Source organism: Fusarium solani (genome assembly GCF_023522795.1).
Source record: "Fusarium solani strain SB1 chromosome Unknown bctg00000010, whole genome shotgun sequence".
NCBI lineage: Eukaryota > Fungi > Ascomycota > Sordariomycetes > Hypocreales > Nectriaceae > Fusarium > Fusarium solani.
This window is the reverse complement of record NW_027072147.1, coordinates 2,216,680-2,242,985: the sequence shown is the minus strand read 5'-3', so window position 1 is coordinate 2,242,985 and position 26,306 is coordinate 2,216,680. Positions and strand designations below refer to the sequence as shown.

The 26,306-nt window shown below is 53.2% G+C and overlaps 8 protein-coding genes across 8 annotated transcripts; 4 read left to right on the top strand and 4 right to left on the bottom strand.

Moving 5' to 3' along the window:
• Positions 1-296: 296 nt before the first annotated feature.
• Positions 297-809, bottom strand: MRS44_014772 (uncharacterized protein; the record flags this gene model as incomplete). The annotated part of the gene is made up of 2 exons (XM_046277222.2): positions 297-587; positions 645-809. 2 exons carry the CDS (start codon positions 807-809, stop codon positions 297-299), a joined length of 456 nt encoding a protein of 151 aa, XP_046127865.1.
• A 1,098-nt stretch (positions 810-1,907) lies between these two features.
• Positions 1,908-2,624, top strand: MRS44_014771 (uncharacterized protein; the record flags this gene model as incomplete). Its single annotated transcript, XM_046284679.2, has 1 exon — positions 1,908-2,624. One exon carries the CDS (start codon positions 1,908-1,910, stop codon positions 2,622-2,624), a length of 717 nt encoding a protein of 238 aa, XP_046127864.2.
• A 668-nt stretch (positions 2,625-3,292) lies between these two features.
• On the bottom strand, positions 3,293-5,005 carry MRS44_014770 (uncharacterized protein; the record flags this gene model as incomplete). Its single annotated transcript, XM_065618543.1, has 5 exons — positions 3,293-4,038; positions 4,102-4,310; positions 4,389-4,466; positions 4,617-4,919; positions 4,959-5,005. The coding sequence occupies 5 exons, from the start codon at positions 5,003-5,005 to the stop codon at positions 3,293-3,295; spliced, it is 1,383 nt and encodes a 460-aa protein (XP_065474615.1).
• A 1,292-nt stretch (positions 5,006-6,297) lies between these two features.
• Positions 6,298-7,497, top strand: MRS44_014769 (uncharacterized protein; the record flags this gene model as incomplete). Its single annotated transcript, XM_046279647.2, has 2 exons — positions 6,298-6,586; positions 6,635-7,497. The coding sequence occupies 2 exons, from the start codon at positions 6,298-6,300 to the stop codon at positions 7,495-7,497; spliced, it is 1,152 nt and encodes a 383-aa protein (XP_046127862.2).
• A 3,622-nt stretch (positions 7,498-11,119) lies between these two features.
• MRS44_014768 (uncharacterized protein) lies at positions 11,120-13,354 on the top strand (the record flags this gene model as incomplete). The annotated part of the gene is made up of 2 exons (XM_046271408.2): positions 11,120-11,566; positions 11,615-13,354. 2 exons carry the CDS (start codon positions 11,120-11,122, stop codon positions 13,352-13,354), a joined length of 2,187 nt encoding a protein of 728 aa, XP_046127861.2.
• Positions 13,355-13,829: 475 nt separating this feature from the next.
• MRS44_014767 (uncharacterized protein) lies at positions 13,830-14,949 on the top strand (the record flags this gene model as incomplete). The annotated part of the gene is made up of 2 exons (XM_046277221.2): positions 13,830-13,946; positions 13,996-14,949. 2 exons carry the CDS (start codon positions 13,830-13,832, stop codon positions 14,947-14,949), a joined length of 1,071 nt encoding a protein of 356 aa, XP_046127860.2.
• Positions 14,950-14,988: 39 nt separating this feature from the next.
• MRS44_014766 (uncharacterized protein) lies at positions 14,989-16,335 on the bottom strand (the record flags this gene model as incomplete). Its single annotated transcript, XM_046280209.2, has 1 exon — positions 14,989-16,335. One exon carries the CDS (start codon positions 16,333-16,335, stop codon positions 14,989-14,991), a length of 1,347 nt encoding a protein of 448 aa, XP_046127859.2.
• A 1,329-nt stretch (positions 16,336-17,664) lies between these two features.
• On the bottom strand, positions 17,665-23,885 carry MRS44_014765 (uncharacterized protein; the record flags this gene model as incomplete). The annotated part of the gene is made up of 5 exons (XM_065618542.1): positions 17,665-17,831; positions 17,972-22,376; positions 22,428-22,733; positions 23,102-23,649; positions 23,696-23,885. 5 exons carry the CDS (start codon positions 23,883-23,885, stop codon positions 17,665-17,667), a joined length of 5,616 nt encoding a protein of 1,871 aa, XP_065474614.1.
• Between the last annotated feature and the right edge of the window lie 2,421 nt (positions 23,886-26,306).

Here is a 26,306-nt window from a genome sequence, read left to right as displayed (position 1 = left end):
ATTTGACAAGGACAAGTGATTGGGAGGTGACAGCGAGTTTACCAATGTGGAAGTGAAATGATGTGATGTATTGTACCTGCCATCACCTATTACCAGCTAAACACAAGTGTTGACGCTATTGTTGGAACCTATCCGTGTCCATCAATCCATCGTGTCGTACAAGACTTAGACACGAAAGTCGGAAAAACGCTGATTATCTCCCATTACCATAAACCTTCTTCTTCGTCTCCAGTTCCCCAAACATAACTGCCACAAGAAAAGAAAACACCACGCCCTGGAAAGAAGACTGTTTGGGTCTAGCTCCCATTCTCCTGCTTGACGGCGACCTCACTGCCCTTGCCCCCAATGGGTACATGCTCATACAGCCACCGGAGAACGATGAAGCTTCCTGCGGCCCAGGCCCAGGCGAGAACGGCAATGGACGATGTGACCAGCAGGGTGGGCACCAGGATCATGAGGGCGACGCCTATCCAGAAGAGCGAAAAGAGGACGGCAGCGCCGAGGGCAAAGGCGACAGTGGAGAGACTAAATGTGATGAAGAGAAGAATTGGGAGGAAGGCGAAGAGAAGCTGAAAAACAATGACAGACTGATCAAGGTCAGATTGATGGTAGCTTCAAGGGAGGGCATTAGCAAGGGAGCTCACAAAGAGAAAAGGCCGGTCAGAAGCAAAGGAGGCCGTGTTCTTGTACGCGCGCTCGCGAGAATCAGGGGATACAACACGATCGACGGAGCTGCGGGCATAGGCGATGAAGCCAGAAGCAGTCTCGTGGGCGGCGTCGCCGTACGAGCGGGAGTCCTCGGCAGGCATGGTAGCGGAAGCTGTCGGGATATACGAGCGAGCTGGCCCTTGCACAAGTACGGGAGGATCTCGTGTGAGATGTGGGTTACAGAATGAATGGAGCTCGAGTTGAGAAAATTGGACTTTTTGATGGTGATGGTGGAGCTGTCATGATGGAGGAGAGCTCCCACGGCTCGGAAGCTCCAGGCAATAGATGACGTGGGGGAAGAGCGTGCCGTCCTTTGGTCGAGTTATAGAGGTACGTACCTTCCTTCGGACTCGGGAATCTGGTCATCCGGGGAAGGGCCCTACAGCCCTGCGAGGAACAAAAAAGGGACCGCACGGATACAGCAAAACATCCGAGACAGGGGCATTCAAAAAGAATGAGCTTCAAAAAAGAATCTGAAGAAGCTGGTTGAATGCCTCCACCAGGGATCGAACCTGGGACCTTATCATGACCACTGGGGGGTACTAGTGATACGCTCTACCACTGAGCCATAGAGGCTTGCTTCTGATTGGTTGATGAGCGCTGTGGTAGGACGCCTCTTGTCGAGATCGGCAGGGGAACAACCATCTCGGGCAGTCAAGTCACGATACAACTCACGATTTACACATCAATCACCAGCAAGCCAAACCGCAGCTGCTTACCTATTGATGAATGCATTACTACCTATGCTTCAATTCTAAAATAGGTTGACGAGCTTCGGCTCTACATCCAAGGCACAGTGGCCGCTTCAGCCAGTGCTTGGTGCCATCTCCAGCCCACACCATGGCTTTTGGTCGACAATCTCAGGCCAACGGCGCTGCAGAAGCCTCAGTGCCTCCTCCCAACAGCCAAAATGCCAAGCCTCTTTCCATTTCTTCTCCAGAGTTACTAACTTACCTCCCGCCGGTTGGTCCAAACTCGCAGAGCTGACAGCTGCTGGAAATTACAACTTGCGCCACTGCGGGCTTTCTGAAGTGCGCTATTGACAAACTATTGACCCGGCAGGACAGCCATGGTCAACAACAAAACTGCACCGTCTCCTTTCTTATTTTTAAGCTTCTTTTTCTTCACTCCTGTAAGTCTTCACTGTCACTCGTTCTTTTTCTCTTGAAGCAATCTTTTTGTGTGTTGGCTTTTTCACCATGAGGTCCGAGATATTTGCGCTTCCGTTGTTGGCTTTGGCTCGTGGAGTATTGGCCTCACCATGCTTGCCGCCTTTGTCTTCTTCCTCTCTAAGCGGTACCACTACTGCTTCCTCGGAGACGACGTCAACGGCTTCTACTGAGAGTAGTACCACCTCGGCTACAGACTTTACCACTGGCACTACTTCTTCTGCTCTATCTACCACCGAGAGCACCACTGTCCTTACAACCACCGAATCGACAACTGCCTCAGCTAGCGAGACCGCTACCGCTTCTGCAACTCTATCTTCAGCTTCCACTGAGAGTACCGAGTCCACGACTGCCACGACTTCTGCGCTGTCCACAGCTTCCGCCGAGTTCACCACAGCCTCGGCCCTCCAGTCTACCACTACCTCGGCCGAGCCCGAGCCACAGGAAACCAACCTCATCGTCAACGGAGGCTTCGAGGCCAGCACCCCTCAGCCGTGGGGCATCTTCAGCACTCGGAACCCGGGCAGCTTAGGCATCTCGACAGATCAGTTCTACGTGGGTCAGCAGTCAGGCACCTACGAGCACAGCGACAACGCCCTGGGCGAGGACTGGGGCATCTACCAGACCATCGACAATACCCGCCTCGAACTCGGGGGAGGTACATCGTCAGCATCCGCATCCGCGTGCCCGACAACTCCTGCTCCGATATCACGTTGGCGCCCTCTATTGGCGGCGGCGGTTGGATAGCCCTGGGTTCCTCGGTCATAAACGTGGGCAACGCCGTCAACAACTGGCACGAGGTCCGGGCCATGTTCCGGTACAACCAGCAATCAATGATCAACAATTCGCCTGGCGTCGCCATCATATCCCGTTGCGAGAGTGTTTCTTTCTTGATTGATGAGGTTAGCATGGTCAAGTACGTAGAGCCGACGACCGATTAGTGGATAAGGAGTGTGTAGAGTGTGTATACTAGTCATAATCTAATGAGTGTAAATAATCGACCCTTTTGTTCCTGATTGCCTCCAATGCAAACTATCATCATCTGAACAAGCAAATAACTCCGTTTACCGCATTGTACAGTAAATGTTAGTGAGTGTTTGATACCTTGACTCTAATATCGAGTAATGCCTTGAGGGTCATCTTTGCTGGAATCACATTAGTAGCACCTCTGTTGTTTCTGGATAGCAATCTTGGAGGACAAGTAAATAGTTGGAGGTAAAAAAGAGCTCTTATAGAGACTTCAAATCACTACAAATTCTTATACTAGAAAATAAGCCATAGATGATGTGTGCCGAATGCTATGTCATAAAATGTCCTCCCAGGCAGAAGTAGACGCTCACTCAAACAATCCCTTTCCTCGACCAATTCCTTTTCCAACTAATCTCTTACCAGATAAACCTCCTACCATCATTTCTTCACTCAGTCATAACCACGTCGTCAGTTCCATCCTTTCGTGACTGACGGAGTAGGGCCCCTACAGAAGCAAGGACCTCCTCAATATCGATTCGGGTCTCGTGAACCGGATCCAGCATGTTAGCCACAAGTGAGGACGCTTCACGGTCTGCCCAAGACCTAGGGGAGAAGATGTCTCTGAAGCTCTTCATAAAGTGACCATGCTCACCCGCAATCTGACACGAGCAATCCTCTCCCGACCGCGAGAAGCTGATCCAGAGCCGTCTGTACCCCAACGTTCCAGCCTTGGACACAGCCAGCAGCAGAGCAAAGCAGCATCCCAGCTGCCAGACGTCTGCACGGATGCTGCTATCCCTCTTTTTGACTTGCTCCAGGGCCAGATACGGGTACGAACAGTCGTCATACTTTGTAGATCCGTTGTGGACCAGAACCTTGCTGGCTCCAACATCAGCAACGATAGCGCGGGGTGGGATAGATTCTGGCTCATGAAGGAGGATGTTATCTGGCTTGATGTCCTTGTGCTTGGTGGACCGGCGGTGCAGGTATGCAACGGCTTCGGCCAGTTGCTGCATGATGCGGTAGGTGCACCAGTCAGACTGGGGCGAGCCAGGCTGAAACCAGGGACACTGGGCTCGTCTCTTTTCTTCAGACGATTCCAGGAACTTTTGAAGCGTAAACGGAGCCCAGGGTCTCATGACGATATTTATCTTGTCATCCTCGTCTTCGGTCGCCATGGTGAAGGTCTCGACTAGCTTCAGAATGTTTGGGTGGTCACACACTTCGAGGATGCCAATCTCATGAAGGATCTAACCCCTGTCGCTCTCTTTGAAGAAGGTCTTTATGGCCAAGACTTCGCCGGTGCGCCGGTGCTTGACCTTTCGAACCAGGGCAGAGCTGCCTCTTGATATGCTGGAGGAGAAGTCGTGATCGTATGGGACGTCTTCCATATTAAGGTATGTATGGGCGTATCGTGGATCGAGCCGGGCGGCAATCTCGGAGAAGTAGACGTTTATATCGTTCCTTTTATAATGTTAGCTCTCTGGACAGCAGGCTTCCTTGTTCCATCGTTTGGCACTGGGCACAACTGTGAATACTGACCGCTGCTTCTTGAAGAATCGGATAGGTTCGTCTTTAGAGATACTTCGGGCTTGGCCGACTTCCATCGTCTGCAGCAGCCTTTGGAGCCATGCCATTATCCGCTGAGCAACATCAGGCCCCAGTGAAGGAAACGCCGAGCAAGCACCTCCATCATGCCCCAGGATAAACTTGGATGCGAACAGAGCATTCAAACCACCATCTTAACCAGTTGCCGAGTAGCGATCGTACAAATCGACCAAGTTGAGAACCTTGAAGAGTTGTACGCGTACTATGGGCAGCTGGGTCACAACGTCCGTCGGCACATGGTCTCCGGGGCTCAGTTTGGCGTCGAGCAGCTTCGTCTGGAGACAACACACGGCTTCTTGCAAATACTTGGCGCGCCTGTCAAGGAGGATAGCAACGGGGGAATCCGGTGACGCCCTCGCCTCAGGCCAGGCTGTGATGCGGTGGCAGAGGGCGGCCGACTTGTCGAGGAGGTCTATGACTTCTTGGAGGCCATGGTCGGCTTGTTGAGGAAGGTGGATCAGGGGTCTTAATTGGTGCAACGCAGTGCCTCTGAGGGCGGGTTACTTGAGGAGAGAGGCTGAGAGGCAAAACTTTGCAGGCAGATTCTTCATGGTTTGCCAGTTGCCGTGTGCCTTGATATTGGACAGACCCCTGCTTGTACCACATGGGTACCAGGCCAACATCCGCCCGCGGTCCTATCACAATCCAAGGAGCGCGATTCTATCCTCCGTGGCGTTTAGAAGATAAGCATTTATTAAACTGAGCCCGTTCATCATAACAATTATTATCTGGTCGTGTTTGTTAATGTCGATGAGCGCAGTCTTGGCTAGCCCCGCCACGAGTTGCTCTCGACAAGACATGAAGGACGGGACAATAAGACAAGCCAATGTCGGTAGGCGCTACTTGCTAGATGAAGGCGTATTAGTTCTTGTTGTGAACGAGTCAAGCGCAAAAAAACATTTTTTTTTATACTACGGAGCACTACGTAGTATATCGAGTTGCATCAAAGATCGGTTACAGAGTTCGACACATGCCGACTCAGACGCAGGGTAAATGCACCACGACAGGGGGTTACTAACAGGAAAACATATAGCAACACCTCTAAGCCACCCACTTGGAGGCAAAAATATGCAGACACTAACTAATACATGATTCCCATGGGACTGACACGGCTGAGAAACCAACAAGACTTGGTGTAAAGTGACAAAAAGAAATACGCCTAGATTTGCTGGGAAACGCAAAAAGAACTGTCGGTGGAGAGGCTCGAACTCTCGACCTTTGGATGTCCCTGACCTTGGGCCAAGTCATGCTATGAGACCAACGCTCTAACCAACTGAGCCACACCGACTGTTTCTGGTTGTTGGAGACAAGCGATCTAACTGGATCGAAGAGGAGGAGAGAAATCCTAGTGCCATTGAGCGAGCAGCGAGACAAGTCACCCCTGTTATCGAGTGACCTAGCACGCCACCATTCTCTCGCTGTCTCACGAGTACCCGCCTAATCCCGCTCCATCGCCCCTCGCCCTCGCCTCCCAACCCTCGCGTCACCAAAAATCGCCCTCTCGCATCGCTCGCTCTCCCAAAACTCGGTGCTGCGCCACGCTCGTCCACGACGCTCCCACGCAACGCACACCCATCTCGGGACTCCGACTGCGGTCAGCGGCTGCCAATGTTGATCCGCTGGTGCCTTGCGCCCACCGAAATAGTCTATTGTGATTAGTATGCATTGCGTAGGGCGGTGCGAAAGAGAGTGCGAGGTTTGGGGGAGGCGAGGGTGATATAAGGCTGCCATGAACCCGTCGATTTGGAATGATCAGATCAAGCAATACACACAATAACCTTCAATCCTTACTTCTACTCTACATAATACTCAATTTCTACATCGCCGCATCTCATCAAGCAAAATGACTGTCGTCTACTCCACCAACGAGCCCGTCGATCCTCTCAAGCAGTCTGGCCAGGCCCCTCCCACTTACACGGTCGAGCCGGACTACCAGCAGCCTACCCCGTCGGAGCAACAACCCCAAGATGCCTCCAGCAAGCAGGCCAAGGGCCACCACTTTCACAGAATCAGCTCCAAGGCTGGCTGGCCACTGAACAAGGCCGCCAACTTGATCGGTGCTGAGGGATGGTGGCCTACCACTATGGATAAGGAGTGCAACAAAGCCGCTCGCATCCTCCATAGCTTCACCAGTGAGTACCCAGCATCAAGAACCACCAACTATACTGACCTATCTACAGACCTCAGCTCTTCCACCCCTCCCAAGACCAGTGGTCCTATGCATCCCACTGGCCTCACCCGCAAGTCCATGGTCAAGATCCCCCCTCACGTCCTCCACCGCGCCGCCGGTCTCGCCATCTTCAACGTCCTCCGCGCTGGTGCCTGCCACGGCTCCCTCGCTGGCGGTTCTGGCGTTGTCGTCGCTCGCCGACCCGACGGTACTTGGTCTCCTCCCTCGTCCTTCATCGTGAGCACCCTTGGTGCCGGCTTCGTCTTTGGCCTCGATGTCTACGATTGCGTCTGCGTCCTCAACACCCCCGAACAGGTCGCCGCCTTTACAAAGCCCCGCTTGTCCCTCGGTGCGGAGGGTTCCATCGCCATCGGACCTCTCGGTACCGGCGGAAGTGTCGAGGCTACTGTCACCAAGACTGCACGACCAGTGTGGAGCTACATGAAGAGCCGGGGACTGTGGGCAGGCGTTCAGATTGATGGCACCATCATCGTCAGCCGAGGAGATGCCAACTCTGCCTTCTACAACGAGCGCGGCATCACCGCCCGCAAGATCTTGACCGAGGACGTCGCCTGGCCGATGAGTGCGAAGCCCCTATTTGAGGTGCTCCGAGCCATTGAGGGCCGACCCGACTACGACAGAACTATCGTCCAGGCGGTTGGAAGCGTTCCTCCTCCTGGAGATGCTATCCTGTCCGAGAAGCAGGAGAGGTACACCGATGAGCCCGAGCTGCCCGCTCAGCAGACCCGAGAACAGACCGAAGAGCCCAAGGAGGAGCTCCCCAGCTATACAGACATGAAGCCGGAGGTTAAGGAGGAGGATGAGGATACTGTCATGAGTGAGAAGGAAAAGCTGGCCAAGTCTGGTTACTAAGTCTGTTGGTCATGTTTGCATAGTATAGTGTTTCCTTTGTTCGCTGGGGCCGGAGTTTCAGGCTGGATGTTATATTGGGCTGGATATAGAATGAGCAGTAGCATCAGATAATCACATCAACATGTTTTCAAGACTAGAGTACGCAATTGAGACTCGAGATCAAAAAATAGGCCAATAGACCGGCTGGTTTATTCTGATGTTGCTATCAAGGCCTTCTTGGTGCTGAGAGAGTGCCTCAAGGTTGGACAAAGCTTTCCAGCTCCCTTGCCTACATAACAGATCTCATCCAATTATATGGCATTGTCTTCCCTCTCGTAATATCGAGAGCTAAGAGTCACGATTGAAATGGGACAAGATTCAATTTGAGAGGCAGGAAGACCTAACTATCGCCATCACACAACCGGAAGCTGTGAGGGACGCCATCACAGCGGCAGACCGTCTAGACCGGATGTCTCGATCCAACCCTATTTGAAGTAAGTTCTGAAGGGCACTCTATCCAACGGTTGGATGCTGCCTGGTATCTGTACCTACAAGTGTTACAGGCGAACAAGCACGTGCAAACTGAGTTTATTTCACGACTGACTTTATCAGTTAAACCGTGCCTCTCGTTGCTCATCTCAACTTGTTTACCACATCTAATCACCAAGAATCGAATGCATCTCCATCTCAGTGTTGGACCAAGAAACTCACGAGTTACTCTGGACCGGTTGCGCAACCTCGCACCCTACACGCGGCACTTGTCCATGGGCGCTCCCAACCACACCGACAAACAACCGGAAACAAGAGCAGAAGTAGAAAAGATGAATGAGCAGACAAAGAAGGAGGGCAAAAAGGTGTCGTAGACTCGCATCTCTCAAATGGAAGATGGCACTGACAAGGGTTTGTGTAGGAGTCGCAGGGGCAGATGCAGGGCAGCAAATGTCTGCGCTGTGGACGCGTGGGAGGTCATGAACTCGATTGCCCCAGGCGATACCGGGACTGCTGGACCTATGGAAAGAGAAAGGGACAGGCGGAGCAGACTTGAGTGTTTGGCTACGTCGCCGTTGATGGCTACGCAGGGATGACTTGGCGAGGATGGCTATAATCCAGAATGAGATGTTACGCTGGTTATGAATAAAGACGCCATTAATGGAATTCTGCCTGGAGTACATTCCAACCTAGATCTTTCTTAGTGTCAACAAAGGGACTTTGGTAGATAGGCTCTGAGAACCTTGCCGAAGCCAAGCGGCTGCAAGCTCTGAGTTGTTGACCAGAGGGAGGTAGCCCACTGCTTCCCCCACGACCAGCGTACAGGGACATCAGTTGATCGACTAAAGATCCATCATGACATGATTCTGGAGAAATACTTATCAATCCAAAGGATCGAGAAATCCCTGTGTCTGCATCTGGTCCGGTCTACCGGCTTACGAAAGGACTCTAGGATCTCGGTACGTTCCTGAGCGGCAGGTTCCTTCACCATCTCCTCCCGCTTCTTGATGATATCGTCGATCTGTAGTAAGAATTCATCGACAACTTTAAACCCAAACGTCGGAGTATCAAGGGTCAGTCTCTCAATGTTGGGCACTGGTGTCAGGCGTGGTGTCTGCTCCAGTATGCCAGCAGTAGGCCGGCATGTCGGACCCATAAGATGGAAGCACAACCACTCCTAACATTTGATCAAATTCAGAGGAACCTTGCAGTTGCGGAACAGGTCCAAGGCCTGAGAGCTGCGGACTTTAGGCTGCCCGAAAAGGCCTCCCTTGCGGAGGAACTACGTCAGATCGATTAGACACCTGCTGCGCAGCCGAGCATGTTCACCCACAATTAGCAACAAACATACTGCCTTTTCCCGTCGCTATTTTGGTTGTTTCTTCTCGTCTCGTCATCATCTACCGATGGCCAGACCATCGCTCCATTATCGCGTTCCCGTAGACATCGTCAACCTGGGCGGATAACACCCACCACACCCCACATGTTAGCAAACTATGCGCATAGCCCCAAAAACCATGAAGTCGTCATGAAGTTCCAGTGGCCGTAGTATGCTTCCGCTCCAATCGTCGTATAGGGGGCTGACGAGGGCGACTCAACATGACCCCCAAGGCCTCACTTGATCACTCAAGCAGCTAGGTAAAATAGGTACTTGATGACTGAGAAGGAATTCATCGTGGATCATCATAGGGGAGGTGAAGCAAGTGCATAAGATATAAGTGTATAACCTAAATTCTTCTAAATATTCTCTGTTTCTTTAGGAATGGTACTATATAAAGGTCTTGGAATAGGAAAATATTCATCATAAGCAGCCTCATAACAATCAAAGGCCTCAGAGGGTTACATAATACACTGCTTTCTTTTTCAGAGGCATTCCTCTCCGATCCCTTCCGCACAACAAACACAAGCCAAGGTCCCCCAGTCACCAGCCTCCCAGTCACAACATCCTACGCGACCTCAAAGACGGAAACAAGATTCCCTCAAATGACAAGGGCGCATCGCCAAATCATCACAATCGAGTTCCTGACCGCCGTCAGCAAAACCCCGGCCCCCGATTGTAAGCAAGCTGGGGGATGACCCTGGGCTGGCTGCGCCTTGACCGGGCTTGATCACTCATCACCCGCCTCAACGCCATCTATTTCAGCTCTGATTACGCTAAAGGACAACAAACGTGGAGGCAGGAAAATCCATGGCCTTGCCATGATTCTTATGTCCGTTTCGGAAATATCGGTTGCGGATCTTTAACAACAAAAACGTGCATTGTCAGCGTTGCAACGTCTTTCTGCGGAAGGATTCCTTCTCCACGACTCGTTTAAACATCCTAATCTGGTCCACCAAAGTCCCTCTCAATCTTGAGAGGGGCGCGGGTCACGATGGCTTCACGCTTGCGCTACTTTCGTTGGGCTGAGGCTAAGCCCGCCTCGTTCCAGGTCTCAAAAAGCTGACATGGGCAAGCAAGAAAAGGCAGCCTCGTTGACTGTAAAAATAGCCGTTAGGCAGATCGACAAGGGGGGGGTCAAAAGGCTGAGGGGAAAAGGTTAAGTGAACTGTCATGGAATGGACGCCAAGTTTTCTCTTTGTGGAGGCCTAGTAAGACTCGACAGATTCTTACAGCCTGATGGAGTATTAACAACTCAGCCAAGTCCTTCACGGCTTCTGTACCCGAGAGAAAGCCCTTTCGAGCAAGAAACTCCCAACTCACCGCATTGATCAAATCTTCCCGTTACAACTTGGTGCTTACTTGAATCCCCCTGTAAAAATCAGCAATCGAGACCCGCTGCTCTGGATGAACGTCTAGCGTCTGGCGGAGATCCCAACACAGCCCGCGTCTAAAACAAGCCAGGTTCCTGACCATGACCACCCGGAGCCAACCGGAGGCTCTCGCCGGGCTCCAAGTCCCACAGTCCGGCCCCTCCGCTAAGCAGTAATGGTGGCCACTCGGCCCCGTCCACAGGGCAGAATACATCCCAGCTCCTGGGGCTGGGATGAGACAGGGCGGCTGAGGCTTTGCAGTTGAAACGCTTGGGAAGAGGATCCATCATTGTGTTGACTCGTGAAGGATGGCCCGGCATATAAGGGTTGGTAGGCGCCCGGAGAGGTCATCTCTATCACTCCAGCTTTCAACCATTCCAAATCGGTTTTTTTTTTGTTCGTCATGATTGCCCTTGGTGTCCTGGCCCTCGTGGGCCTTGCCGCCGCTCTCGAACCCAGGCAGATCATGCACGAAGGTCGGAATGAGCCTTCTTTCATCTCCGCTAGGGACTACACCAATAGCGATGCCGAGCCTTGCAAGATACTCAGCCAGGTGTATGAAGAGTCAAATACCGAGCCGGGCAAGGCTGCTTTTCTTCAAATTCCTGTGTCAGTGGGCATTGCTTGTCTCAAGTCGGTTCCCCTCGACAAGGAGCGTGACCTTGCGCTTCTGGACTATCTTGAGCCTTTGATCAGTTTTCAGAGCACGCTCGAGGTCCTAGCCGATCCTCCAGAGGGATACCTCTTCCCTGGTGTCAATGTCCTGGGTGGATTGGATACTATCCGTGACAACTTGAACAAGGACAAGTACAAGAGTCAGTACGAGGTCATGACTGATCTGCGCAGCCTTGTAAGACATCTGCATCTACATCTACTGAAACATTGCTCACCGTATTAGTTCGCGGCCGCCAACGATCTCCACTTCGACTATCCCCCAGCTCTTCTCAACACCTTCCTCTATGTCCGACGAGGCCTCGACTTCGAGTCCATCTCTTCGAATGGTCTCAGCCTCCCTCAGATGTTCCACAGCATTGATGTCGTCCGCGGTAACCAAGGCAATCTCGACTACTACCCCTCAGCCATCAAGAGCATCGATGGTATCCCCATCTACAAGTGGCTCGAGGAGGACGCTGCCCACAACACCAACAACATGAACGACCCCGACGCTCAGTTCAACAACCTGTTCTCAACTCTGCCCCGTGCCGCCGTCGGCATGGCTGGCACGACGCTCATCACTCAGTTTGAGATTCCCGACAAGTACACCATCAAGTTCTACAACGGCAGCACGCTCGAGGTTGTAAACGAGATCGCCATCCCCGCTACCGTCGACTTTTCAGGCATCGAATCTGGCGAGGATTTCCACGAGTACTTTGAGATCCCTCACAACAAGACCAGCAAGAAGCCATCGGGCAATGAGCGCCGCGCCGCCAGCACGACGAGCGCCAATCTTCCTGGATACCCCAAGCCTGTGGTCAAGCACTCCAAGAATTCGCTGGCTGGTTACTTTCTCGAGGGCGAAGGATACGAGAAGACGGCTGTCCTGTCCATCCTGAGCTTCCTGCCCATCGGCTTCGACTTTAGCACGCTCGCCGATTTCAACTTTACTGAATACGTTGCCGAGGGCGAGGAGGTGCTTGGCGAGTTCATCGAAAAGGCCAAGAAGGCCGGCCGCGACAAGCTCATCATTGACGTCTCGGCCAACGGCGGCGGCTCTCTCGCCTTGGCCCAGTCCATCTACCAAGTGCTGTTCCCTGATGGCGAGTTCACCACCTTTGGCCGATACCGCGCCACCGAAGCCCTCGCGGCCGCCTCGGAAGCCGACTACGAGACACTCCTCAATGTCCTCATCACCAAGAGTAACGAGTGGCCCATCGACACCAAGGGCAAACCCATCGAGGAGGGCAAGGAGTGGTTCGGTCCTTACACGATCAAGGGTGGCCAGAACATGACTGCGGCGTTCCAGAGCAATCTTGGCCGCTTCGAAGACGACGAAGACTCCGGTAATGAGACCCCCGCGGCCAAGGCTCCCTGGAAGCCCGAGAACATTCTCATCATCACCGACGGCACTTGCGCTTCCGCCTGCACCGTCCTGACCGGTTGGTTAACCCGCAACTACGGTATCCGCACAGTGGCCATCGGTGGACGTCCCCTCCACCTCGCTATGCAGGCTATGGGTGGTGTCAAGGGTACTCTGCTCTCGTTCCACTCCGACTTTGTTTCTGCGACTGCGTCTTTCCTCTCGGGCGTCAAGAACGATAAGAAGGCCCTCAAGATCCTTCAAGACCATGAGGATGCATTCCCCAGCCTCGACGACCCTCCCCTGCTGCCCCTCACAGACGGCGCCAACGCCGGCAAGGTCAACGCGCTGAGCGGATACACCGAGGACGACGTCGACGGATACCCCGTGCACTTCCGGTACGAGGCCGCCAACTGCCGACTGTTTTACACGCAGCGCATGCTGGCTGACCCCTCCGAGACATGGAGACACGTTTCAGCTGTGGGATGGAACGGTGCGCCTTGTGTCTCTGGATCTACCGTCAACACGGATGGTACCATTGGTGATAAGGCGCTCAAGTATGACGTCCGGGTACGAAGCCGTGCTCGTGGTGTCCAGGGCCCTGGATCTCTGAAGAAGTAATGTCGTATATGATATATATGCAGATGTAGATATTGGTTTTGGATATATGGGGGGCATTTGATGATTATATTTGCATGGAACGGCGTTTTTGAATGATTGATACCATGGATACATACCTAGATATACGTTATACCTTGGTCTTTAGAATAGAACTTGGCTTTGGCTTCACTTTTAATATCTCCGGTGACTGTATTTCAAGACTTGTGACACTCTTTCCTTTGTTACAGGTACTAAAACGGGCAGGATCAATCAAGACGTTGTCCAACCAATCTCTGCATCGACGTTTACGCCGCGATCGGATTCGGTGCACCATGACGTCAGACAAAAGGGAGCACGCGACAGCCAACTCTCAATTCCATTCCTCGTGATCAAGCAACACCACCTTGTTTCTCGTTCCTGTTGATCTTTTTCTTGTTCCTTTCTTCTTCTCTATACATGTATTAGTCCATTAGTTGCTGGATCTCTTTGGCCCAGCATGCCACCATCTTCAGAGTCCAAGTCCCAAAGAATCCGGCTGTTTATTCGACAATGGTTCTTGATCAACTGGATTGATCTTCTCTGCATGGCCGTAGTCGGCGGTCTTGCATTCGGCGTACGTTTCCTCTCTCCTTCACCTCGACTCTTCTAACTTTGTTGTCCAGCTATATCACACCCCCGTCATCATCACTCGAACCTTTCCCATAACCTTCGACGCAACCTCGGGCGACATCATATACCCAGAATGGGCGTACCCCGATCGAGGCTGGACAATCCCCTCCTGGCTCTCGGGCTTCATATCCATCGCCGGACCGTTTAGCGTCTACCTCCTCGCGCAGATACAAATCAGATCCATATGGGACGCCAGCAACGCCATAATGGGAACCACCTGGTCCGTCATATTGGCGTCTCTCTTCCAGGTAACGCTCAAGCAACTCGTCGGGGGATTCAGACCGTACTTTCTAGACGTCTGCATGCCCGATACATCACTCGCATCCGAGAGAAACGCATCTGGTCTCAATGGCGTTGGGTTCCACAAGGTCATGTACACGACAGAGATATGCACGCAGCCCGACAAGTCTAAGATACAAAACGCCATAACCTCGTTTCCAAGCGGTCACACGACAGCCGCCTTTGCAGGATTCGGCTTCCTCTTTCTCTGGCTAAACGCAAAGCTCAAAATTTGGGCGGACCACAAGCCCGCGTTTTGGAAGCTGTGCCTCACGTTTGTGCCGCTGCTGGCTGCAGTGCTCATCGCTGGATCCTTGACCATAGACGCCGCGCATAATTGGTATGATATCGTGGGAGGTGGAGTGATTGGCTCGATAATGGCGTTTGCCTCGTACAGATCTACATATGCCGCCGTGTGGGATTGGCGATTTAATCACCTCCCGCTTCAAGAGAAGGAGGCGTTTAGATACGGATTGGATGGAGATCTTGACTATGCGGCTCAGACATTGAGCATGAGTGCCGGCTGGGGAGGCAAGAGGGTTAGGTTACCTGACACGCTAGACGACGGCGATGAAACTCCACGTCAGACGAGTAGCGGCCAGCAGATAGAGAGTCTGGATGCTGCTAGGAGGAAGCGACGGGCGCCTGTTGGAGATGAGGCCGTGTAATAGATGTGTTGATCAAGATAATAGTAATTTCGAGTAGCTTTACTCGATGGAATACACCTTTCGACCGTTGACATACACCTCGACAATGTTTCTATCATCCCCCGTCATGAGAAACTTGTCAAACACCCTCCTTGTCGAATCCTCCTCCTCAACAGGGGCATTCACACCCCGCCTCGAAGAATCCATGTCCACGACAACGGCATCAAACTGCTTCCCAACCTCAAAGTTTCCAATCTCATCCCCCACGCCCATGACCCTCGCACCTCCCATCGTGGCAAGGTAAAACACCTCGTCTAGGCTCAGCCCTTTGTCAGCACCTTCTGTTTCTGCTTCTTTGGAGAATGATGCAATCAGCGCGTGACGCATAGAGTCGAGAATCGACGACGAGAAACCACCGCCTGAATCAGTGCCCAACCCGACCTTAATGCCTCGCCTCATAAAGTCCCGTACAGGAGCAGCCATAAACCCTCCCCCAACCGTCATGTTGGCCGTCGGGCAGTGTGCCACACCACAGCCATGAGCCTCCAACTTGTCCGTCTCTGCAGGCGTCATGATGGTGCAGTGCGCAAGAACAGACCTCTGGTTCAACAGGTTATAGTGCGCATACAAATCAACCTCATTGCTGAAATCTGGAAACAAGGAGAGCGTAGCATCAATCTCCTGCTGCGCCTCGTTGAAATGCGTCTGTATCGGCAGGTCTGTATTCTCCGATGCGACAACTCCAAGACCCTCTAGGAGATCTGGCTCACACGATATAGCGAAGCGAGGCGTGATGACGTATCTAACAAGATGGCCGTCAGGATCGATAGACCGGACGTGCTGGATACACCGCTTCGTCTCAGCCAGAGACTCTTCGGTGCTAGCATCGCGGTAGAAATCAGGCGAGTTCCTGTTCATGTTGCACTTGCCCACGAACGCCCTCTGACCCTTTGCAAGACACGTATCAGCGAGGACACACGTAGCATCTCCATGCAGCGAGCCATAATAACTCGCAGTAGTAACACCCTGCCTAAGCATTCCATCAACCAAAGAAGCATAAACACGCCTCGCATACTCAATATCCCGAAAGCGCGCCTCATTGGGAAATGTCACGCCCTCAAGCCAGTCAAGAATGTGCATGCCCTGCCCGAGGCCGCGCTGCATCCACTGCGGGGCATGATTGTGCGTATCGACAAAACCGGGGATGAGAAACTGATGAGGTGCGAGCTTCATGATGGGGATGTTGAGAGAGGAGAGCTTATCGGGGGATGTGTCTGGCTGGAGGGAGACGATGCGGCCTGATGAGATGGTGAGGAGGGTGTTTTGGAGGATTGCAATTGTGGTGGGGGATGTTGAGTGGATCACGGTGCCGTAAAAGGCGTATGATGCGTTCTCGGAGGTTTCCATGTTGAAGTTTCGTTGTGAGAAGGAAAATGTCGAGTTGTCAACGGTGGTTGAAGGTTCCAAGTTTGAAGCTGCTTGTCTCACTCAAATGTGAGTACAACTTATCGCCGTGGCTTATTAACCAGCAGCTTTGGTGGTACAACAGCACGACTGCTCAGAACGCAGGACAACGAAAACATATTACAGCCTGACCAAGTAGAAAATCAATGTCGAAGCTATTTCTAGGCCAGAGAAGAAATGCCAGCAACCTGATCATTCACCTCAGCCAATGTTCCGTCATGTGAGGTATCTAAGATGAATTGGAGGGACTAAGACATCCCACCTTGGCATATTTTACTGTATCTAAACCAAAATTGGAACCGCTTTCAACTTATACAAATGGCCTTTGAGGACAAACAACCATCAAGCGGCAAAACATCAGGTTGAACTGCATCACATACACGACCCATGAGTTACCGCCTGGTGATAGTGGCTCTCTGCGTCACCAGCTCTCAACCAATCACATCACATCCGGTATGGTGTAGTGGCTAACATTTCGCGCTCTCATAACCTGAGGGAATAGCACCGCGGAGCCCAGGGTTCGATTCCCTGTACCGGAGAGATTATCCTTTTGCTGTTGATGCCTTCTTTTTGCTGTTCTCATCCACTTCATCAAGGGTGGTTAGCTGCCCCGTGCCTGGCCTATAGGGGTAGACTTGCCTCTTTTTTTAAAACCTAACTTTACTATAAGAGAAAAACTCTTGCGTGTTTATTCAACATGTGTATAGCAAAAAGAGACGCAACTACTGACTACTACTTGATTCCTCCAGTCACGGGCAAAAAGAAACTCCGGTACAGGGAATCGAACCCTGGGCTCCGCGGTACTATTCCCTCAGGTTATGAGAGCGCGAAATGTTAGCCACTACACCATACCGGATATGGCTTTTGATGGACGTCGGGACTCAGATTGGACGTCACAAGCCTGCGGCAGGGGGCAGCCCTACAAGGCAAAGGTAACGGCCAGCATCCCACACCCAGACACCATCAGATACATCAACATCGCAGACCGAGTGAACAAGTACGCACTGTTTCCGTCCGTCTATGCCTACGTAGTAATAGTACAGTGTCCACCTCGGCGACAGCCACCTCCTAGGGTGGCTCTGCCGTCCTTCTTTTGGCTTTTGGTTACCCCCTCTAACCCCTTCATCAAAAACCTTCACCGTGATCAAATATCAACAACAAAAGCTAGTACAATAACTCCCTTCATCTCCCAACCTTGAGCCACCCGAGGCTCCAAGTATCCGTTATCAAACACCCATCTCAACTCAACATTGCGCAATCCATATCCATCCACTAAACCATGCCATCGGCGATAGCCAGCCTTTGCTTGGCCGTTTTGGCTCGTTTAGATCCCTTTACCCTGCCTTTCTTGCCCTTGGTATCACTCTCAGCAGCGGCGGGCGTGTTCGGTGTTGCCGTTCCAGAAAGCCCCTTGGAACCGTCATCAAAGTGACCCTCGCCTGAAACTTGTTAGCTTGTGTCATCTTGTGGGAAAAGAACTTGCTCACCTTCATGATACATCTCATCCAAGCTGGCAGAGTTCTCTGCCTTGCGACGCTTGCCTCCCTTCTTCTTCTGTTGCTTCTCTAACTCGCCCGACTCGAGGAGTTCCTTTCGCGGCGCTCAATCATCTCCGCCTGTTCGTCATCCGCCAACCACATGGCAATGTCGCGGTTGCGGTTCTCGGGAGCACGACGACCAGAGAAGTCGACGCTGGCACCGCCACCTTGGATAACGACGCGCTGCACTTCCTCCTTCTGCAGAGCACGCTTTCGGATACGCTCCTCGATGGTACCGCGAGTAATGAGACGGTACACCGTAACCTGCCTGGTCTGACCCAATCGATGGGCTCGGTCCATGGCCTGTGAGTCGATGGTCGGGTTCCAATCCGAGTCGTAGAAGATGACGGTATCGGCGGATGTGAGGTTGATACCGAGACCACCGGCACGAGTGGACAGAAGGAAGATGAAGATCTCGGGGCGAGTCTGGAAATCGTGCACAGTGTCTCGTCGATCTTCGAGCTTGGTCGAACCATCCAGCCGGCAGTACTTGTAGTTGCGGTACGTCAGGTACTCCTCCATCATGTCGATCATGCGTGTCATCTGGAAGTACAGCAGCACACGATGATTCTCGGCCTTGAGTTTGAAGAGCAGGTCGTCGAGCTTGGCAAGTTTGCCACTGTCGGTGACGAATCGCTGCATGGACGGGACCGAGATGTTGGTAAAGCCCTTCTTCTCGTGATCCGGCTTGGGAAGCATCTCGCGCGAGGGGTACAGCTCCAGAGGAACCTTCTTCTCCACCAGCGCCCTCTGCTCAAACACTGTCGGTCCGAAGAGGATCTTGCGAATGTCGACATTGAACAGGTTGTTGGCTCGCTCGATCTCGGAACCCGAGCTACGGCAAGAAACTTGGATCGGGGGAGCTGACGCGCGAGGTTTGCCAGCTGGCTCCAGTCGTCCCAGACCAGACTCGTCATAGTCTGCCCGGGCAACATTCATCAGCTGGGCCAAGACGCCCTCGGTGGTGATTTCTGCAACAGGCTTCCGGTTCTGACGGGCCCGAATCTGGAAGAGAGCATGAGCCGGAGTGTAGTTCTTGTCTTCAGACTCGGCGTATGCAACATTGAAGTAGCCAAGTCGATCACGCTTTTGAATCTCCTTGGCAGCTCGGGTGATCAAGCTTGAGTGTGTAGCCTCGTAGACTTCGTTGGGCGAAGCATCAGCAAACCGAAGCCATGAGAATGCCTTGGACCCGCTGCTACTCTCTCGAACGTTCTCTGGACTCCAGATGTTCATCATGTGGTTGAGTGCCTGGCTTCGCCAACCAGCTGTCTGATTGTCCGGGCCAGCCTTGTGCAGGCGACCACCTTCTCGCCAGATGAGGCGGGGAAGTTCGTACTCGATCATGTTGCGACTCGAGTAACCCACAGAGACCTCACTGCCCTCGCGGATAAATGACGCCGTCTCGGCAAAGTATGCGCAGGCAAAAGGCGAACGGACTTCAGCACGCTCAAACAGATCAGGATGGTTACAGACCTTTCGGAACTGCATCACCAAGTTCATCAGAGTGCCAGAGTCTTGGTCATCTCCCATGGTAGCCTTCTCAACGAGATCCATAATGTTAATCTGGTTCCGCAGATTGCTGTAGTAAGCCCGTTGTCGGTAAGTGAGATCGCAGAACACGTCGAGTTCAATCTTGTCACCAAGCTCCTTCTGCACATGCTTCTTCACACGTCGAAGCATGAAGGGCTTCAAGATCATGTGAAGACGCTTGAGCTGATCCTCGTTGAGCTTGGTGTTACTCTGCGCGTGCGACTCAATATCCTTGGAGAACCATTCGCTAAACTCGTCATGAGAGTCAAACAACGACGGCATGATGAAATGGAGAAGGGCCCAAAGTTCCTGCATGTTGTTCTGGATAGGGGTACCCGTGAGCAACAGTCGGTTTCGGCAGTGGAAGCCGAGAAGGCACTTCCAACGAGAACTCTGTGAGCTCTTGATGGCCTGGGCCTCGTCCAGAATCATGTATTGCCATCTCATCTTCTGGAAGTAGGCCACATCTGAGACAACAAGCTGGTACGAAGTTACACAAACGTGGAAAGGAGCATCCTTTCTGTACGTAGTATGCTTGCGATCCCAGAACTTTCGGAGAACCTTTCGGTCGCCAGCGCCACCCCAGTACGGCAGAATCTTGAACTCGGGAACGAACTTGGCGATTTCTTGCTGCCAGTTGTGAAGTGTCGAAGCTGGGGCGACAACCAGGAAAGGACCCCAAATGTCGTGCTTCTCGGCAAGGTACGCCATGACGGAAATAGACTGGACAGTCTTTCCGAGACCCATTTCGTCTGCCAAGATACCGTTGATGCCCTGCTCGTACAGGTTGACAAGCCAGTTGAGACCCTTGAGCTGGTACTCCTTGAGCTGAGCATTGATGAGCTTGGGTTGCTCGATTTCGACGTCTCCCAGACCTGTGGGGTTCTGGAAGTTCATCTCGCCCTCCTCGTCCATGTCGAGGCCCTGGTTGTTGAAGTCGCGAGCCTTCTTTTGAGCCTCTGCAATGGCATTCTGGGCGTTGGCCATGGCAGCAGCACGAAGAGCTTCATCACTGCCCTCCTCAAAGTCAAGATTGGCAAAGTCTGTGACCTTGCCGGCGACAGTGGTAGGCTCATCGATGTCGAGTTTCTGCTCGTCAATCTGGTGCGCATCCCTGGCCACGTCAGGGTTGTCGGTACTGCGCTCCACCTCATCAGTCTTGATCTTCTTGCCGATAAAGTGGGAGTAAAGCTCAGTCTGAGAGATAAGGAAGTTGAGCTTCCTCTTCTGACGAGCGGCTTCACGATCAGCTTCCTCCTTGCGGGCATTTTCAATCTCTTGCTTCTCGGCAGCCTTGCGAAGGTCTCGCTCTTCACGTTCGTTGCGTTTCCAGAAGCCCATCATGTCACGCATGACTCGCTTGGCGCGGGCCTGAAGATCCTTGGTGCCCTTGTTGGTTCGCAGCTGCCAGCGCTTAGCCTCCTTGGAAGCCAGAATCGCCGTCTTCTTGAGGTTAGAAGCCTTCGTGGCGTAAGAGTCGACTGCCAGCTTGAAGGTCTTGTTGACATCCTTCCTAGCCATGTCTCGCCAGATCTGGTCGTAAATTTGGTTGTAACCCTTGGACATGAAGCGCTTCTCGTTCTCGGGGATGTCGTCGACCTTCTCCTTGTCTTTATCCTTATCTTTGTCTTTGCCCTTCTTGGTCTTCTTCTCGGTAGGCTCCTCTTCGTCCTTGTCGGCCTCATCCTTGTCCTTGTCGGCTTCCAAGGCAGCCTCCTTCTTGGACTTCTTGATCTTGATGCGGACGCGATTTTCCTCCTTGGTGGGCAACTCCTCGCCGGCATCCAAAGCGGCTTGAGCAGCTTCGGCAGAGTCCTTCTCGGCCTGCTTCTGCTCCTTTGACTTCTTAAGACGAGGACCACCTCGTCCCTTGCCTTTTCGTTTGCCGGATGGCGTTCCTGCTTCGCCAGATTCCATGTCGGAAGCCTGGAATGAAGACATGGTGCCACCTTCGAGGTTGAGCTCCAGGTTCCGGGCCGGGCCCTTGATTCCTTGTTGCAGAATAAGCTTCGTCTGCTGTGCCTTCTTACTGGCACGCTCGGCATCACGGAGGTGCTTCTGGCGCTCTGCCTCGTCTTCGGCTGCCTCGGCGCGCGCGAGAGCCGCCTCCTTCTGCTCCATGGTGACAGCCATGGACTTTTCGCGGCGTCGCTTGCGTTGCATGTCCTTCTTGCGTTCCTTCTCAGCGTAGACCTCTTGCTCGCGAACTTCGTGAAGAGCTTCATCGTAGAAAACATCGTCATATCGCCGCTTGCCGAGCTCAGCATGTAGCACCAGCTTCTTGCTTGCTGACGTTGCATAAGCATCTCGTCGAAGTCGGCTCTGATCCAGGTCCAGCTCGGCCATTACACGTCGGCGCTTCTGGGCGCGTTCCTTGTACTGTTGCTCGTCGAACTCATCAGGATCGAGGGTCGCGGCCTTGCTGTCAATCTGAGACTCGGCATTCTGGATCTTCTTTTCCATCTCGCTCGACCACGCCTTTTGCTTGGGCTGACCATTCGCTTGTCGCTTAGCAGGTAGACGGGGAGTCGGGGATTCCTTCTTGATGGATAATCGTCGCCCATTCTTGGGGGTCACTGCCTCTCTTGCCGCCTCTCGGATGTCGGAGGCGCGGCCCTTGGTTGACTTACGGCCTCCTCTCTTTTTGGCAGGTTCTCTTGGTTTTCCCCTGACGGGTTCGGGCTCCGTCTCGACGTCTTTCTCGACTTCAGTATCGTGATCTTCGGGTTCCAGCTCGCGCTTTGACGGCTTCGCTTCTCGCGAATCGCGCTTCAGCTCTCGGTCGCGTCGGTCTCGGTCATGTTCTCGCTCGCGCTCTTCAACCACAGGGGTTCGTTCCCGAGGTTTTGGTGCAGGTTCGGCACTAGAAAGAATGTTGGAGAAGGACATGGGGTCAGCGGCTCGGCTCGGCGTCTTGGATCGAGTTAGCATTGATGCATCAGAATAAAGATCGAAATGGCGTACGCTGATCGATGGAGGATTAGGCTTTGGTGGTGATGGAGCCGCGAGGTCCGACTTGAAGGGTGGAAGGGCAGGAGCCCCGTTCGTTGTCGAGCTCATATTGGCTGTTGCACCATGTCTCAAGCTCGGAGAAGCTAGGAGCGGCTGTCGACCTGGAGGACTGAGAGACCCAGGCTGGGGGTGCGAATGGGATAGCGGGCTGCGCGGGCGATTGAATGAAGATGCGCGTGGTGATGTGTAAGAGCCGCCGTTGTAATAGGAAGGAGTGTGTTGTTCACCAGATTGCGAATAGTTGTAGGGCTCACGAGTCTGTTGGGGTGGAAAGAAAAGGTTAGCTCCACGTCAGCAAAGATGTGATGTGGTTGTTTTGGTTTTGGTTTGCGGCGGGTGAGAGAAAGAATGCGTGTTGCCGCGTTAAGGGGAGTGGTGATGAAATTAAGCGTGATGCGATGGATGTTACGGGAGGGTGGGAAAAATTACTAAGATAGTGTTCAGAAGGGAAGCAGGCATTGATGGCCTGGAGACGATGGGTGATGAAATAGACGAGAATCAAAAAGTGAATGATGTTGGGGGGAGGAAAGAAAATCAAGGGCCGACAGGTGCATTCAATCAAATCAAGCCTGGGCGAGACGACGGAGAGTCAAAGACAAAAAAAGAAGTGGATTTGCCCCCCTTACCTTGGGAGTGCCAGCCGGGGGCGCGTTGGCGTTGGCGTTGGCGTTGTGCCAGGAGGCGGCAGGCGTAGCCGCGTCGGAAACAGAAACTCGACGCTCCTTGGTGGTGTCGGTCGTTGGGTCATAGAAGCCTCGCGATACGGGTTTACTATCACGGCCGTGATGGACGTCGGGCGCCGAGGGTGAATAGTATCCAGCCGGCGGGTGCAGCGGCGACACCGGGGGAGGAGCTTGGTGTTGATGCTGCTGGTGCGACGGGTGCTGCGAAGGATGGTGTTGAAGGCCACCCGGCGTGCTCGCCGCAGGTGATGATGACTTGAGACCAACGGGAGGTGGTAGAGTGGGAGCGACGGGGCCGCCCGGTGCGCCCGAGGACGAGGAAGACATGTAGGGATTGGGATTATGCAAGGCCTGGCGAGGCGGGGATTGATGAGGATGGCCAGCACTCGAGGTGCTGGTGTTGTGAGAATGGGCGTGGCCGTGGTTTGGGGAGAGAGGGAGGAGGACGGAACTCGGACTGCTTGGGCGAGCGCAGGCTGAAGGTGGAGTGTCTATGCGCATTCGCGTTCGCATTCGATGAGGCTGTCGCCGTCGCACCAGCTGGAGGACCAGCCAAGTCGCCGCCAGGACGAGGAGCATCAGAACCACCCATCACGTCGCGCCGGTGATGGTGATGGTGATGGTGGTGATGGTGGTGGTGATGCGAGCGAGGTTCCCGCTCCTCATCGCCACCGTCTTCTCTGTGTGGCCGCTGCAGCACCGTTGAGTTGTAGCCGTTCTTGTCCATGCTGGAGACCTAGCGCTCAAGGAAAGACGAAGCCGACCCAGCAAGGACCAAGAATAACAAGCAGCGTGTGATATTCAACGGCCGAAGATGTATCAGAGTTGAGGACCCATGTGCACGATGGGCAGTGACGCGACGATTGAGGGGGTGGGATTTCGAGGCGAGGATGCGCACTCGATCAGCTAGAGGTCGCGATGCGCACGCGAGGCTCTGTGGGGTGTCGATCCGATTCGATTCGGTCGCGACCAAGGGTGCGATGATGCAGCCAGGCGCAACAGCAGAACACGCACGGGGGAATCGATGGGCGACGAGGATGGGATCGCGAGGTTTGTCGGGTCTGGGTTGAGCTCAGGTCTAAGGCGAGTTCAAAGGGACGGGTGCCCTGACTGGGGGGGCAGATGGTTCTGGTGTGGAGGTGATGGGGATGGAGCGTGGCGCTGGGATGGGATGGGATGCGGCGATGCAAGCGGAGCGGCAGTCGAGATGGGGAAAGAGACAGGGTGATAAACGAGGGTGAGGAAGGACAATCAGGGCCAATGGGTATGCCAGAGCTAGCGGGGGAACGGAGAATACGGACAATGGCGACAAGACGAGGGGGGATGCACACGAATGGGCGGGAATCGAGCAAGAAGAGGGGTGGAGTCGAGTCGAGTTTGTTTCTGGAGGCTGATGGTGATGAGGTGGGTGCGGTGCAGCGCAGTGGTGATGGAGAGCCGAGTGACAGCCAGGCCCGGCGCAGGTGAGACAAGGCAAGTGTAAGTACCAAGCTGAAATGGATAGAATCAAGTAATCGGGAAAAGAGAGGGAGGGGGTGATAATGAATGCTGATGGTGGTGTGGCGATGGGATGGTGGAGAAGCCCAAACAAAGACAAGAGAGAAGAGAAGGTGAGGCGTACAGTAACCTAGGGGAAGGGAAATCCCCCGTCCTGGCCGTGATGCGCACGCGGATGGAGGCGCCGGGTGTGGACGTGGAATTGGCGGATGGAGACAACCCCAAGATTTTGAGAAGCGAGAGTCGAGAATTTCCACGGGTGCCGGGGGGTGTCAACCGGTGGGCTTGAGCGGCCTAAAATATGACCACCGAGATGGCATTTGCTAGCACAACAAGCTCACGCCCTCAGGACGAGTGTTTCTGTCGACTCTTGGATCCTGTTTGAATTCACCAACTGGTGCAAGGCACGATTCCCCAAAGAGGAGTTGGCGATGGGCTCAGATGGTGGTGATTTTGATTCCGATGCTTGACTACCTGTCTGTAACTATGGCCAGTCCCTGCTGTGTATCTATGCCCTGGCTGTACACATCATCCTTGATCGCCTTACACATCCAACCATGGATCGTGGCCCAAATCAAAGCACGCACAACCTCGTGTCTCCTCACCCGCCGCGCCTTTTTTTTTTCCCCCTTCTTCTGCTTCTCTTCTCTTCCATCCTTGGGGCTTGCTGAGCTTTCAGGTTCCAGGTCCCGACTGCTGCCCCTGTCCCGTTCGTCTCCGTCCCATGTGGGCCACGCGCCGAGCTATGCCTTGCAGCGTTAAACCTGTTTTGGACGCCCCGTCCTCCCGTCGCTCCGGCAGCGGGGAATAGAATCCGGAGATGGCCTCATTTTGTCTTGTAGGGTAGTCGATGGCTAGGCTTTCTCGGCAATGGCTTTTGACATTTCTTCGGACTAGATTACAATTGTTGGGCATGGTCTTTGTGGCTTTCCATGCAGCTATACATTTGTTGTTTTGTGATAATTGTTGTTTATCTCTTATGCTTCTACTTTAGTCGGTGAATTATTGCTAACCGACCAAGACAAGTGTGTCACTGGTCACGCGAATCAACATCCACGGGCAAAATATGTGACCTGTGTTACACGTCAACATTGTCATGTCCAAAGTTACGAGTATCACCATGATCTTATACTTGACGTGGGATGTCGAATAATGGGAAATTGCAATTAACCAAACGCTCGTCAGCTACGCTCGAGCCTCTAATGAGACACTGAAGCATCCAATGTCGAGGCGATCACACAAAGGGCACCCGACGCAACGACCATTTTCCCCAAAGGTACAACCACGGTTCTCCCGGTCAACAAACCCCCATACTCGCCCCCAATACCCCGTATAATGGATCGCAACGCCTCTAAGTCCCAACTACCGAGCTCAGAACCTAGCCTTACGCTGACATTCACAATGCATCATCTCAACAAGCATGATATCAAACAGAGTAGCCATGTTCATACTAATCAAGGCCTCTAAACAGCCGGACCCAAGAAAAAGAAATCTATCCCGTGAACATTTCCGCATCTTCATGAACGCTTCCGGGCCTCTCTATTAGATGAGGCCGTGCCCTGCGTCCTGGTAGCGTCGTCGTGGCCTTCGTGTCCCATCGTGTCAAATATCCTGATGGTCTAGCCACCCGCCGCTGAAAACCCATGAAAAT